The following is a 16576-nucleotide window of genomic DNA, read 5'->3' on the forward strand; positions in this document are numbered from 1 at the left end:
TAGGGAAGAAATTGCTGGACTAGGGAAACAAGAAGCGGCCATTGCTGGAGATTTCTAGGACAGAAATCGCACCTCCCTTTTCTCTTCTTCACTCCGATTTGATCTGCAGGAGATTTCTGGGAAACCAGAGCTCACTCTCTCTCTTCTCTAGAATTCTATCCAAACAAGTAAGGAATGGGATAAACAGTAACTATTCCACATTTTACTATTCTGTTTCCCACCCCATTGGTATATGGGACCCACTTGTCAGAGACTCCCACCCAAGGTCCCTGCGAAACAGATGGGCCCTAAATGTATCCAATAACAACTGTATTTTTCTTCCCTATTTTCATTCTGATCCTCCAACTAATTTTCCTACAAAAATTAACATTTTTTTTTGGGGGGGGGGGGGGGAGGATAAATTCCTGTAAACCTTACCTTGCCTTCCCTTAATTTTTTACTTCCGAATATCCAATTTAAAATTTTTAATTGACGGGTTACCCCTTGCAGTCCTACCTTGAAGAGAAGAGAACATAAAGGGACTTGGACAGTGAAGGGAAAAGAGGTTAAAAGAATGTGTTGAGAGTGAGAGAGAAGGATGAGAGCATGGTAAGAGCATGTCACAGTCTAATGTTCTAATGTAAACTTGATGCGGATTGATCAGATCTAATGAATCTGATTGGTTAGTGGGTAAGGGGTCCCCTAATGGTATGGAAGAGATCTCAGTCTGACGGCTTGATATTATCAGATTTGAATCTAGATCTGTCATACCCCGGCCCGGTTAGTAAGGGCAAGGTGTGACCGAATGCCAACTGGCATTCAATCGATCCCCCAGGATCAAATAGTGCAGTACTCCATATCACAGTTCATAAACACAGTAAATCATTGCAGCGAAAGAGAATAAACAGTAATAATAACAATAATAATAAAGAAATTAGATGATAACTGAGTATGTATATTAAGTGAAACCTGTGATACAATGTATAGTTCTCAAAAGGCACTACAAGTATCACACCCCGGCCCGGTTTATAAGGGCCAAGTATGGCTGGATGTGTCTCACATCCAACCAACCCTTCAGGATCGCAAGTGCTATACTCTATTCGCAATCTCATTCACAAATACAGAATTTAAATGCAGCGGAAACAATTAAATATAAGAATAAAGCAGTAAATAAAGAAGATCTAGTGATAACAGCAGCATATATATTAAGTGAAACTGAGTTACATGGTAAGTTCTCAAAGGTAACCCAAGAACCCAAAAGACTTATATACATTAGTCTATACAAAAGTGTTTATACAAAAAGAGGAAGGTAAGATATAGCCTGTCAGCCAGGCGGCTCAAGAGAAGGCACAGTCGTCGTAAGAGCACGAAGCATTGTGCTCTACCAAGAGGGGACTGTCAACTCCGAGAGCTGGAGGTGAGTCCTGTGTAGAGGAGACTCCCATTGAAGCACCAGAAGCAACAGTAGTAGACATATCATCTGAAAAATAAAGTGTACATAGGAGTGAGCTCCACTGAGCCCAGTAAGGGAAACACACAAGCAAGTGTAAATAGTCCATGATGAATGACCTAGATCTAAGAATGCATCTAATAGCAATACTAAGTCTCATGAGGTATAAGTGCTACTGTAGCAGCATACTAGCCTCGGTTCCGGAATATCATAACCAGCCGTTGGTCACCCGAGCGAAAGCATTCTACTACGATGAAAACCCGCCAGTTCCGGCATGAACCATCGAATCCTAGCAGACCCCCAAAGACTAATCCTACTGTTGTTCCCACAGCGGAGCGGATCGCTAACATGGGGACAGTGAATGGCATCCCGGTATTACCCTTCGGACCTACCACGGGTTATCCAACACCTCAACCCCTGTTGGTAAGGGTCGTAGCATTGGGTTCATGATAAATCCTAACCATATGCATACTAACATGATGGCACATGAATCAACATAAGATAATATAGTAATTCTGTCCAACAACATCATCATCGTAATAACTTCCAAGAAATCAAGTAATAAATGCAAATGCAATATGGAAATGCAGCCTAATAACATGCACATCTAATGCAAAGAAGAAGAAAGCTATAAAACTACATGTTCAGAGTATTATTATGATGCATGGTATAGCAGGATTTAACAAATAGAAATTAATAGAACAAACACACCGAAAGTAAGGTCAAAATTCCCTTACCTGAAGCTGTAGACTAGACTAAGTCAGTTACCCTCCAAAGACCCTTGCAACACAGACAAGAACAGGGTATACAGCCCAAACACAGTCCTAAAACATTAGAAAACATCAAGTATTAGGGTCAGGAGGTAGTCTGAGGTCTAACCAAGGGTCCAGGGGCATTTCTGTCCAAAATCACTGAACCAGATTTAGAGGGCAGGTGAACCGGTTGACCGGTTCAAACCCTGGTTCTGCATCCGATTCAAAATGTAGATTTGGGGGTTTTGTTCCTAATGCATGGATCTTCACATGCATAGGTCCAATTTCAGGTTTTAACACTAAACTAAGGTGGGTCAACATGAAATTGCTGTTTAATTTTAAAAACCATAATTAATTTTGGGGTTTTTAATAAATTAGTTTCAATTACCCATTTAGGGTTCAATAGGCTGTTTAATTGAGCAGGAATTTAAAGGACTGCATACAACACTTAGGTTGCAGCAACATCTAAGCCAGAAATCAAATCAAATTTGGGGTTAAGGCATGGAGTTTGGTCAATTAAACCTATATAACTAAGGTTTAATGGCAGATTTTTAACATAAATTTAATTAGAGGTGAAGCATGGAGAAGATGAAGATGAAATAGCAGAATTTTCATGGCCTACCTGAAATCAGCAGTGAATGATGAAAGAAGACAGTCTCAGATGTGCAGGAACAGCTCTAAATGCAGTCCCAAGCTCCAATTCAAGGTATAGAATCAAAGCTCCAAGGTATAGTCCACTTCTCCCATCTTCTTCTTCTCTTTTTTCCTTCTCTTTTTCTTCTTCTCTAGTTTTCCTTAGGCTGGAACGATTCCTCTCTTTGGTCTTAATGATTTGTGAATTGTGAATAGTGTAATGACTTAGTTATATATAGATAGTGGATTAACTAAGTAGTGTTTGGTTTTTAAAAGTAAATCTGTTTTTAGAAATAACTTCTTAAATCTGATTTTTAGTTAAAATTAACCAATTAATACTAATTATACAATGATGTCATATGACATCAGGGGTAATCCGGGTACGGGTAAATGTTGGAAATAGGATTCCCCACTGGGGATGTGGGTCCCACAGAGGTAAATTGACTAAAATACCCCTATTAACTCTAATCTGTTAGTACGATACACTATAAAATACAAATAAATCATACTTACAATGGTTTTAGTTGAGGGAGAGGTTTTGCATGCTATCCAGGCAGCAGAACAAACACAGGTAGCTCAGGTACGGGGTTCCATCGGGGTCCTCTGACTCCAGAAGGGCAAGTTGGGAAGAATCCCTGGAATCCTCCATAGGCGTGTCGAGTGATTCATCTGTATCCTCGACCGATGCAGCCCATAGCATCGAAGCAACTATAGACTCAGAGCTGGAACCTGAAATCACACAAGTTCCAAAAATTTAAATTTGTTGCGGTTTTCACAACAAGTACAAAAGTAGATCAGTAACTACATATTATATTTCACAAAAAGTTTATAAACACAAAAAGATTAGCCTGCTCCATCAGGCCAGATCAAGTGAACGCGCATGCATCCCATCCATAGAAGGCTTCATGAACTTCAAACTTCTGCACCGCATGGTCTCCCTCGGTGTGGAAGTCAGAAGCAGTAATATCAACATCATCTAGTTTCTCAAAACCAGCAACACTTTCTGAAAAAAAAGAGGTACTATAGGGGTGAGCTCCACCGAGCCCAGCAAGGGAAACATGCAAACACAAGCATATAGTCCATGATGCATGACCTATATCTAAGAATGCTACTAACATCAATGTCTAGGTCTCATGAGGTAGAAATGCTACTGTAGTAGGTATGATATTCCCAGTCACGAAATGAACTCATCGGTCTTCCCAAGAATACTACTCTACTACGGTGGGGACCCGCCAGTTCCGGAATATACACATCAGACCCCGACGAACCCCCAGTGATAACCCTTCTATTATTCCCATTCCGGTATGTACTCATCAGACCTGGGACAGTGAATGACATTCCAGTATTAACCCTTCAGACCTGCCACAGGTTATCCAACACCTTTACCCCTGTTGGCAAGGGTTGTAGCATTTGGGTTAATGATAGCCTAACCATATGCATTTCTAAACATGATGTCATATGAGGCAGTGATAGATAATAATTTAGAAGTCCAACATCATTTCTCAACACATCACATTAGATCATTATAAAAGTATGCAAATGAAAAAATGAGATGACACCTATAACATGCATACTTCTAATGCAAACAAAAGCTATAAAAACTACATGAACATACTATTAGGATGATGGATGTACATGGCAGCCAGCATAAATAAAAATTAAAGAAGAAACATTCCAAAGAAAGTCAAAATTCCCTTACCTGATATGATTGACTAGCTTAGGGCAGTAAAACTTCAGCAATCCAGTCAGAAACAGTCAAAGACAGGCTAGAACAGTCCTAAAATAGAACAAAATGTCACATATTAGGGTCAGAAGTAAGCTCAGGTCAAACCCAAGCATTGAGGGACATTTTGGTCCAAAAATATTGGATCGGATTCAGAGGCAGAATTGGGGGTTTTGTTGTAGGCCCTGGATCTTGACATACATGGGTCCAATTTCACTTTTTGGACAATTTCTAAGGTGGGTCGATATAAATTGATGGTTAATTTCAAAAACATATTAAATTTGGGGGTTTGGCCAAATAAACCCAAATTACCATCCTAGGGTTTAATGGAATGTATAATTCAGCTATAATTTGGTATGTAACATGTAATACACAAGTTACAACAACACCTAAATCATAATTTGGTCCAAATCAGGGTTAAATCATAGGATTTGGCTAATTAAACCTATTAATTTATGGTTTCATGGCTGAAATGGGTTTATAACCCAAGTAGGGACAAGAGAATAGAGAAGATGAGGAAGAGGACAGCAAACAATTCATAGCCTATTTCAGAATTTTGGTTCCAATTTGGGGATTTCAGGTCACAGCCACATCTGAACCATTAATTGGTTCAAAACAGAATTTAATTGAGCATAATTTAGTTAATAAAGCTTGGTTTCTAAGCTTTAATGGCAGAAATGAGGATTGGGCATGGTTAGGGCTTAGGATTAGAGAAAGAGAAGGTGGGTAGGGATGAAATTAGGGTTGGATAGGGCTTACCTGAATCCAGTTTTAATTTCAGTTGCAGGCAGCTTGATGGGAGGCAGCAAGGTGACTAATTGCAGTCCAATTTGCCAATTTCAGGTGCAAGGAACCAGCCCCAAAGGAAATCCTCTCTTCCCTTCTCCTTCTTCTCTTTTCTTCCTAGCTGAATCGGTTTTTGATTCCTTAGTTTAGGATTTGTGATTTATGAATAATGAAATAACTTATATATAGATAGTGCTTAAGTGAAGGGTTGTTTGCCTAATTAAAGCTAGAATTAGTTTTTAGAAATTAGTTCTTAAATCTGATTTTTAATAGAATTTCGTACCTATTAGTTTATTCTAATTATATAATGATGTCATATGACATCAGGGGTAGTTCGGGTACTGGTAACTATTGGAAATAGGATTCTCCACTGGGGATGTGGGTCCCACTAGGTAAAAATTACTATTCTGCCCCTAGTCCAGTAATTAAACAAGAATAGTATACATATATTCATAGATTGGGATTCTTACCTATTTACCAGCCTAGGATATGATGAGGTTCCGCATATGCTCGACCCAGCAAGTCTAGCATAAGAAATTGATATGCTGGAACCTGGCAGGATTTTCAGACTCAAGGATAGCTAGCTGTCCTGGCTCCTCGGAATCCTCCATAGTTGAGTCAAAGGATTGCTCTGTATCCACCACCGATGCAGCCCACAACATAGAGGCAAGCATAGAAACAGACCCAAAACCTGTAATCACATGAGTTCGAAAAAGTTCAAATTAGAGGTGGGTTTCACAAGATCTATTGGTCAGAATTTAATATGGTAACTACAAGATCTTAACAAATAATGTCCAGAATTCAAATCAGTCATAAAATAGCAAAGCATTTGAATATAATGAGGTGGAAAAAAAGAGAGAGAAAGGGTGATCGATGGGTGTGAAGAGAGCCTGTGAGGAGATTAATGGTTCCTAAAAAGATGGATCTGAAGTTTAACAAACTTATGTAAGAGAGAGAAGAGGAAGGAGGAGAAAATTGGGAGAAAACTTCCCAACGTGAGGGATGGGAGAGAGAAATAATGAAAGAAGTAATGAGAGAGAACCATGGGGTGAGGAAGGAGAGACGAAATAAAAGGTAGAGAGAAAGTCCCTCACCAAACCAAGAGAAGGGAGAGAAGACGCAGCTCATAGTTTTCCAAACAAACAACTCAATTCATTAATTCCAAATCGTGTAGAGGGAGTTGGTTACATTACTTATTTATAGATACAGAACTAAAATCTCCTTTATTGATTCACTTAGACTTTCCTCACTAGACAGTTAAAAAAAAGAAGAGTGTCCCAATGCATGAGGCTCCCGCTACTGCAGGGTTTGGGAGGGGCCAATGTATGCAGCTAATGTAGTCCTAGATAGGTAGGAGACCTACTAGGAGCCAGATAACAGGATCAATAGCAAAAGGAACTAAGGGAGCTGCTGGTTCAGCAGTTACAATAAGACAGCAGTGTAGTTTTAGGTCAAAATTCTAAGGTTAGGGTAAGGTAATGGGAAAATAGTTTATAGGATTAAACTAGGCAGGTTTTAAAGGTCTTAATGAACTAGGTTTGGTTAGATTTGAATAAGTTTTTAAATTTCTAAAATTTTAGGTTTAGGGTTTCGGGTTTTAGGTTTTAGAAAATAGGTTGAATTTAGGGTTTTGAGTGGGATCTAAGGGCTGGGGCTGAGGTCGAGTTTTCTAAACAGGGAGGGGGATGTTCGACTGTAATATATAGGTTTTCTGATGGCTTAATAGGGTTTTACAGAATTTAGGGTGTTTAGGTTTATGGGGGATGAGGGGATTTTAGGGTTTTAAATGAGAATGGAGGCTTAGGTTCAGGTTGAGTGGAGGTACTGGTATGGAGAGGTTATGTTCTGGTTTCGGATGAATATGGGTGAACGATGAATGCTGGAATGTATTTAGAAAAGCTAGGGTTTTGGGGGATCGATTAGGTTAGATGGGGGGAAGAAGAAGAGAAGGATAACTTGCAGAAACTGTAAACACTTACTGGATTTGTAGATCTGCAACAACAGTAGCTTGGAGAAACTTGATTGAAGAAAAAGAAGAACCTCCCGATCTACAAGATGCAAGGAGTCGCCGGAATCCACCAGCCCTCTCCCTTGATATGACTCACAAGACATGTCTCTGAAGAGAGAAGCAGCAGCAGCAGCAAAGGCCAACAGCAAAAAGCTCGATTTTTTAAAAACATAATTGGTGGGGGAGCCTCTCCCACGGTTTCTATTAAATAAGAGGCCAAAGGCCTTATTCCTAAATCTATTACAATTCAAATCTCTCACTTAAAATCGTGGAGAGGTTCAATTAAGTGATTTAAAACAATTTAAAAAGTATAAAAAGACTCAATTGACCCTAATGACTTAAAACAACTTAAACTACTTGAAATAAAAGAAGATTCCCTACTAGCCAATAGGATATAAGAACCTCTTAGCCAATAGGAGCACTTTACTTAAATTAGACCAATTGAACCAATTAGATGCAACCAATTTAAACCGGTTCAGTTAAAAACACAAAATAAAAACTAAGTATAGAACTGAAATAACTAAACTAAGGCTCCTATTAAAACCCTAGGCTTAGGGTGGCTTCTTCAATTCGAGGAGACTAGGGTCTGCATCAACTCTCCCCGACTTAGAAACATTCATCTCCGATGAATGGGTGAAATCCATGCAACACCCTGGCAACTTGGGGCTGAGCTTTTTGACATCATGAGTGGGAGCCCAAGTACTATGCTTATGTGAAGAAACTCGTCCACGAACCTTGTGATGAGGAGGAGGAAGCAACATGTGGGCAGCAGCTTCAACACTTCCCTGGCAGAATTCTGTTGAGGTCAGAACAGTGGGAATATGGTCTTCATGTCGTGGAGCCTTCTCTTCGAAGAACCAAGGGGGGGCATCACAAAATCAATGTGTTCAACCTCCATAGGGCCTTCAATATTGATAACCTTCTCATTGGGCTCCACTTCTTCAAGAACAGCAACTTGCTTGTCATTGTCTCCCTGTGAAATGCTCCCACTTACCTCTTCACAATTAACCACATCATCCATGAAAACTGGAGCAATCATATGGACATCTCGAGCACCACCATCTATATCTTCAAAATAACCTTCTAAGTCGTCATCACTATCAGGGGGTAGTGCATATATGCCTTGCTCATCGTTTCCTTTAGGGGTTTCCTCTGCCTTGGCAGCCACATTAACAGGTCTATGCTTTTGTGGGCATTCTTTGGCATAGTGCCCAAGCTCATTGTAGTGGAAACACTTGTGGGGTTCGTTGTTGTCCATGGGAGCTTTACCTTTATGATCAGCACGTGGAGGGGCTGTAGGGCGGGAAGAACTTCCAACAGAGTAGCTTGATCGAGTAGGACCAGCAGCAGAGTTTCCAGCTCGGTTGTGACCATTGGTAGTAGACTTGAATGCTGAAAAAGTTTTGTTTGTACCTTCAGTGGAGGAATCAAATCTTCTATTTCCAGCCAATAATTCTTCAGCCTTCAATGCCTTCTCAAAACAGTCCTTAATGTCTAGAACGTCAGCAACTCCAATAGCTTTAATAATGTCAGATCTCAATCCCAACCGAAATCGAGACAGCATCTGAGTATTACTTTCTCTGGTGTCAGTACGAGAAGAAAGAGCATCGAACTGCTGCATGTACTCAGCTACAGTCATAGTCCCTTGCCGTAGGGAGTTAAGTTGATCTTGCATCTGAGCTTTGTAATGTCTGGGCAAATATTTTTCCTTCAAGTCATACTTCATATCCTCCCAATTAGTAGGTGCAACATCTTCACGTTTCATGTCCCTCTCTGTCTTTCGCCACCATTCTCGGGCAGGGCCAATCAACTTGGTACGTGCCAATCTCATCTTTTGATCTTCAGGCAAGTCATACCAGTCAAAATAATCATCCAGGGCAGTAAGCCAGTCGTAGAACACCTGGGGATCACGGTTCCCATCTAACTCGTTCAGCTCGAGTTTGACCTTCTGCGTATTGTACCTCCAATTAGTAGCTTCATCTCCAGTGAAGTAGGATCTCATATATTCCTCAAAACTAGGTCTTCGAGGTTCTTCTCTAGTTCTGTCCCTATCTTCTCTGTAGTCATCTCTGTCATACCTACGTCGATCCCTGTAATCTTTGTCATGTCTTCTTCTATCCCTGTGATCTCCACGGTTCCTGGAGTGATCTCTGTGATGTTCAACCCTTCCCAGAGTTCCATGTACTTCAGAGTGAACTTGTAATCTGTCCTCCTCTACATATAGAGGGTTGTTGACAAGAGGCACAACCTGCCTTTCTTCCAATCGTGTCACTTTGTCATTAAGTTTCTGCAGCATGTCCATGATTACTGTCATGGGATCAGGTGGGGGGGGGGGGCGCTGATTGGTGTCTGGGGTTGGATTGCCATGGTCGGCCATAGCTTTGATACCAATTAATGTAGTCCTAGATAGGTAGCAGACCTACAAGGAGCTAGATAACAGGATCAATAGCAAAAGGAACTAAGGGGGCTGCTGGTTCAGCAGTTACAATAAGACAGCAGTGTAGTTTTAGGTCAAAATTCTAAGGTTAGGGTAAGGTAATGGGAAAATAGTTTATAGGATTAAACTAGGCAGGTTTTAAAGGTCTTAATGAACTAGGTTTGGTTAGATTTGAATAAGTTTTTAAATTTCTGAAATTTTAGGTTTAGGGTGTCGGATTTTAGGTTTTAGAAAAATAGGTTGAATTTAGGGTTTTGAGTGGGATCTAAGGGCTGGGGCTGAGGTCGATTTTTCTAAACAGGGAGGGGGATGTTCGATTGTAATATAAAGGTTTTCTGATGGCTGAATAGAGTTTTACAGAATTTAGGGTGTTTAGGTTTATGGGGGATGAGGGGATTTTAGGGTTTTAAATGAGAATGGAGGCTTAGGGTTCAGGTCGAGTGGAGGTACTGGTATGGAGAGGTTATGTTCTGATTTTGGATGAATGTGGGTGAAGGATGAATGCTGGAATTTATTTAGAAAAGCTAGGGTTTTGGGGGATCGATTAGGTTAGATGGGGGGAAGAAGAAGAGAAGGATAACTTGCAGAAACTGTAAACACTTACTGGATTTGCAGATCTGCAACAACGGTAGCTTGGAGAAACTTGATTGAAGAAGAAGAAGAACCTCCCGATCTACAAGATGCAAGGAGTCGCCGGAGTCCACCAGCCCTCACCCTTGATATGACTCACAAGACATGTCTCTGAAGAGAGAACCAGCAGCAGCAAAGGCCAACAGCAAAAAGCTCGGATTTTTTAAAACATAATTGGTGGAGGAGCCTCTCCCACGGTTTCTATTAAATAAGAGGCCAAAGGCCTTATTCCTAAATCTATTACAATTCAAATCTCTCACTTAAAATCGTGGAGAGGTACAATTAAGTGATTTAAAACAATTTAAAAAGTATAAAAAGACTCAATTGACCCTAATGACTTAAAACAACTTAAACTACTTGAAATAAAAGAAGATTACCTACTAGCCAATAGGATATAAGAACCTCTTAGCCAATAGGAGTGCTTCACTTAAATTAGACCAATTGAACCAATTGGATGCAACCAATTTAAACCGGTTCAGTTAAAAACACAAAATAAAAACTAAGTATAGAACTGAAATAACTAAACTAAGGCTCCTACTAAAACCCTAGGCTTAGGGTGGCTTCTTCAATTCGAGGAGACTAGGGCCTGCATCAGCAGCCTTTTTTTTTGGATGAATAAAAATTTAATTACGAAGAAAGGAGAGGGAATGTACAAGCCCGAGGGCCAACAACAACAGAAGCTAGAGACTAGCTATGATGCAAGATGTAGGTAGGGAGACCCTAGGAGACAACAATTATCCAATTCCTTGGGGTGTCCATAGCACTAGCCAGGGGAAGGGAACAAGCTTTAGATGAAACATCAAAGAAGATGGCCTTCCAAATCCTGTCGAAAGAGCGGGAGTTGGACGTCCATCTTCTAAGGTTGCGCTCCATCCAAATGTGGGAAATATTGGCGCAAAAGGCCAGCTTGCCAACCTTGTCACAGATAGAGTTGCCTCCAAAAGTCATATCAATCCAAACCCATTCTTGGGATAGAGGCAAAGGCGATCTACGAGCAGGCCAGCAATGACGAAGGACCCGGTTCCAGATGGAGGCAGCAAAGGGGCAGGAGAAGAACAAGTGGTCTACATCTTCGTGCCCATTGCAGCATAGACAGCAGCTGGGGGAGACTTGGATGTGGCGATGGATGAGGAAATCTTGGGTGGGGAGGCAGCTAGCTAGGGCACGCCAAACGGTGAAGCTCTGCCGAGGGATGTGCCCTTTGAACCAAACCACTTTATGCCAAGGACAGGGGGTCCCTCTATGTCTAACCATGTCCCAAGCAGAGTGGGAACTGAAGCTGCCAGAGGGGGAGGGGAGCCATAAGACAGTGTCACCTCTGCCTCTGTGACCAGGGGGGATAGGGGGGAGAGAGCTCCAAAGATCTGCAAGGGGAGGGGGGGAACGGGGGACCAAGAGCCTCTGGTAATGATGAAAGCCACAAGAGTAGATCTGTCCAGGCTGGAAGCATAAATGGCACGAGGGCTGACAATGGAAGCAAGGACACCTGAAGGGTGCCAATTGTCAAGCCAAAGGAAGGTCTGCCTCCCGTCGTCGATCCTGCAAGATATAGCGCCTCTGGCTATAAGCCTCACTTGGAGGATTCTACGCCAAACCCAGGAGGAGTCTGGAGAAGAGCTGACAGTCCAGATGGAGTCTCTGCGGAGAAGCCCTACATACACCCAGGAAGTCCAAATGCTGGATTTGTTGGTGAGCAGCTTCCATAACAACTTTAAAGAACCAGCCAAGTTGACATCTTTTATCCTTCTGAGCCTAAGACCTCCTTCAGATTTGGGGGAGCAAAGGGAAGACCAGCTCTTGGGGTGGAGGAACCTAGCTGAATCCACACCTTTCCAAAGGAAATCACACATAATAGATTCGGCAGCCTTGATGGTTTCCTTAGGGAGGCCGAAAACACTGCTCCAATAGATGTAACAGGACTGGAGAACTGATCTGATAAGCTCGAGGCGACCTGCATAGGATAAAAGTTTGGCTTTCCAAAGGTGCAGCCTCTTTCTGAGGAGGTCAAGGATGGGGATGCAGTGGTGGGCTGAGAGTCTGGCAGGGATGAGAGGGAGGCCAGGGTAACGGACAGGTAAGGTGCCAAGGGAAAAGCCTGTGATGGCGGAGAGGGAAGCTTTGGTGGTATTGGGAACCTCGGCCAGGAAGATTTGGGATTTAAGGAGGTTAATGTGAAGACCAGAAAGACCTTGGAAAAGGAGAAGGGAGGACATAATGGAGTCAAGGGAGGGAGGGTCAGCCTTAGAGAATATCATAAGGTCATCAGCGAAAGCAAGGTGAGTCAAGTTGGTGGGCTTACATTTAGGGATGGGGGAGATGAGGTGGAGGTAAGTTTTGGAATGAATACTACGGGAGAGGACCTCAAGGGAAACGCAAAAAAGGAAGGGGGAAAGGGGACAGCCTTGACGAATACTCGCCGAGGAGGAAAAGTAACCAGTAGGGCTGCCATTGAGGACGGACGGAGAAGCGAGGGGTGGAGATGCAAAAGTGGATCCAATTGACAAAAGTGGGAGGGAAAGACATCTTGAGGAGGACTTGAGAGATGAAGTCCCAACGGATGCAGTCGAAGGCTTTGTGGATGTCTATCTTCAAAAGGGCGGAAGGGGAGATGGATTTACGGTGGAAGCCTCGAACAATTTCCTGGCAAAGGATAATGTTGTTCGTGATGCTTCGCCCGGAGATGAAGGCGGACTGGTTGGAGCTAACAAGGGAGTCGATGACCAGTTGAAGGCGGTTGGCAAGGATTTTGGCAATGAACTTGTATAGGAGGTTGCAGAGGGAGATGGGTCTGAATTCGGGCATGGAAGAGGCTCCAACAGATTTAGGGATGAGACAGAGAAAGGTGTGATTGATGCCACGGATCTGGTGGGGGTTGAAGAAAAAGCTCTTGATGCCACTAATGAGCTCTACACCTATGATATCCCAACAAGTGGAGAAGAATCCCATGCTGAAGCCGTCAGAACCAGGAGCTTTACAAGCCTTGTGGGAGCAGACAGCGGAGACAATCTCAAAGTCAGAGGGGATGGAGCAGAGGGAGCTGAAGAGATGAGAGGGAACAAATTTGTTGATGAGGTTATCCGGGATGGAGGAATGGGTGGAGGGGGGGCAAAAGATACTAGTGAAGTAGGCTACAACTTCAGACTTGATGGCATCAACAGAGGAAAGGATCGAGCCATCAGAGGAGGTGAGAGAGAGAATGGAATTGGAGTTGGATCTGGCTTTGAGGGATTGGTGAAAGAAAGCTGTGTTTGAGTTGCCAAGCTCAAGCCATTTGACCGGGATTTTTGTTTGAGGAAACTCTCCTCTTGAGAGAGAGAGGAGGCCAGCTCAGAGGCAGCAAGGATCTCTTCCTCAGCGAGGAAGGAGTTGAGAGGGTTTGACTGGAGGTGAAGCTGAATGGAGGAGAGGGTGTCACGACAAGAGGAGACACGGGAGGAGATATTTCCAAAAGTGAAGGAATTCCAGGATTTGAGGGCAGATTTGACATTTTTGAGTTTAAGAGAGAAGGCAAGGAGGGGGGAGGAGAAGGACTGGACAGGAATATCCCAAGCAGCCTGAACAATAGGAAGGAATCCTGAATGGGAGGACCACATGTCAAAAAACTTGAAGGGTTTGGGGCCAAAGGAAAGGTAGGGGAGGACAAAGAGAGAGATGGGGGAATGGTTTGAGAGGCCTGGGCGGTCAAAGGCGGCATAAGAAGAGGGAAGGGATGAGAGCCAGGGGTCATTGACGAGGACACGATCAAGCTTGCAAGCTATTCTGTCAAGGCCAGAGCGCTTGTTGTGCCAAGTAAACTCAGCACCCGACCATCTAAGGTCGTTTAGCCCAACATCCTCAAGGCAAGAATTGAAGGCGTCAACAGCTTGGAGATCTATGGGGGAACCACCCAACTTTTCTTGGCTACAGCGGACCACATTGAAGTCACCACCCATGCCGCAGGGAGCAGAACCAACGAACAGAGAAAGGGAATGGATATCGTCCCAGAGGGGGAGCCGATCCAGGGGACGATTAAAAGCATAGACCAAGGTGAAAAAGAGGAGATGATTGTGAAGATGGTCAGAGATGTTAAGATGAAGGTATTGGGGGGAGGGGGAGGCGGAGGAGATCGAAATATGAAAAACGAAGGGATCCCAAAGAACCCAGATTCGGCTGTTAGGAGAGTGGGTGTAGTTGGAGAGGAAAGACCAAGAGGGGGTTATAGAGTGAGCAATGCGAGAGGAGTTGGGTTCAAGAACCTTTGTTTCAAGGAGGCAGCAGAGGGAGGATTTGGAGGATTTGATACGGTCACGAATCTCAGCTTGTTTAGCCGGGGCGTTGAGGCCGCGGACATTCCAGATGGTCCAAGGGCTCATGAGCAAAGGGGGGGAGGGGGCAACCAACCAGCAGTGGAACTAACCCGAGACCCCGGGGGGACACTACGAGGCCTCAAGCGGTACTCTCTCAAAGGTGGGAAGCAAACCAGAGGGGAGGAGGGGGAGGAAGGGATCAAGGAATGCAGAGGGCCCTGGGCCAGGGTGAGACCAGCCGAGGGGCCAGGGGCCAGGGGCAAGTTCGTTAAGGTTCGGCCAAGGGAGGTAAGGTGAAGTGGGATAAGTTAAATGGGCTTGGTGGGTGGGGTTTATTAAGTGGGTTGGTTGTTGGGTCGGGTCAGACTTGGAGTTGGCTTGAGATGGGACAAAAGGGGGGATGTGGTAGGTAGGTGGGACACGTGGCGAGGGGTTGGTTAAAAGGTGTTCCGTAGTCGGATGAGAGGATCTGAAAGGTGGAGAAAGGGTTTGGGTTATAGGGTATAAAGTGGGCGCCTGCACAACGGAGTCGCAGCGCAAGCAGGCCTCGAGAGGAGCAGGTGGGCTGCAGAGTCACCATCTTCGCTGAGATCGAGGGATTGAAGAATCGCAAATCGATTGTGGTCAACGTCAGAAGATCTGCGTGGGTAGGTGGGCATCAGGAGAGCCGCCATGGTTGGGAACCTCATTGGAGTCACCGGACTTTTTCCGGCGACGATTTCTTGCTTTTTTCCGGCCACCCTGCTTCGAAGGAGAAGCTATTTCCAAGTTTTGAACCCGCAACCAACAGGTTGCATTAGCGCAACTCAACTGTTACACCAAGGCTCACCCACAAGGCAGTTAAGGACTCTTAATTTCCTTGACTAACTCAAAGTCTAATTTAGGATAAGATAAATCCCTATCCAACTATTGCTAATATGGGACCTATTAATGAAATAATTTCCATGCACCCCTTAAAACCCTACTTTTGGGTTTTATATTTTAGCCCATTACAACAATAAATCCCAAAAACTAAAGCCCAACCCAAACCAATACTAAAACCTGCCCCAAATTTAAACTGAGCCTTAAACCGGGTATGCATTATTCCCTCCTTGTTAGGAAAGACTCGAGGACGAGTCTTAACGTGAGGACAAATCTCCACTACTCGATCAACATCTATAATCACCAACTTTGATGGTATGATGATCCAAGGTATCTCACGATCAAAATCAGCAACAATCGGCTTCCTCACTTCCAAGATTTGTGGGGGAAGAAGGAAATCAACGGTCTCAATCTCTTCAAATTGTGTTTCCTATATTGGAATCATCTCTTAATGATCATTGAGGTCTTCTGCTGTTGGATCTTCTTCCACTTTTGATTCGTTTTCTGAAGCTTCTGTCATACCCAGCACTTTATCACATAGACGTTTAGTATTATCGGCAAACTCTCGAAAACTCGATTGTAGATCAAGAAGTCTTCTCGAATCTCTCTGTACTTCTTTCCATGCGAAGTTGAAGTACAAGAATTTGAGATTCAAGTAAATCATAATCAATCGTCATAAGATTTTTGGCTTTGATACCAAGTTGATGCAGATCGATCAGATCTAATGATCTGATTGACTAGCAGGTAATGAGCCTACAAATGGTATGGAAGAGATTTCAATCTGATGGCTAGATATGGGCAGATTTGAATATAGATCTAACATTCAGAATTTAATATGGAACTAAAAGATCTTAATAACTAATCTCCAGAATTTAAATCAGTCACAAATAGGAAAGCATTTTATTATAATGAGGTATTGAGGTGGAGAAAAAGAGAGAGAAAGGATGGTAAATGTGTGTGAAGAGAAGGAGGGAAGAGAAAAATCTTTCCTTAAAAATGGATCTGAAGTTTTTAACAAGTTTATGGAATAG

At 43.1% G+C, this 16576-nt stretch overlaps 1 protein-coding gene across 2 annotated transcripts in view; it reads left to right on the forward strand.

The window, feature by feature from the left end:
- Positions 1 to 16576, forward strand: part of LOC122657431 (MICOS complex subunit Mic10-like) — a 28177-nt gene that overhangs the window by 9071 nt on the left and 2530 nt on the right. The window contains exon 3 of one of the 2 annotated variants that reach the window (XM_043852128.1): positions 6793 to 6798. The exons of the other annotated variant lie outside the window; for it this stretch is intronic. Coding sequence (XP_043708063.1) covers positions 6793 to 6798 — 6 coding nt within the window. The remainder of the gene's footprint in view (positions 1 to 6792; positions 6799 to 16576) is intronic. 2 annotated transcript variants of the gene reach the window in all.

This window comes from Telopea speciosissima, chromosome 4 (assembly GCF_018873765.1).
Source record: "Telopea speciosissima isolate NSW1024214 ecotype Mountain lineage chromosome 4, Tspe_v1, whole genome shotgun sequence".
Classification (NCBI taxonomy): Eukaryota; Viridiplantae; Streptophyta; class Magnoliopsida; order Proteales; family Proteaceae; genus Telopea; species Telopea speciosissima.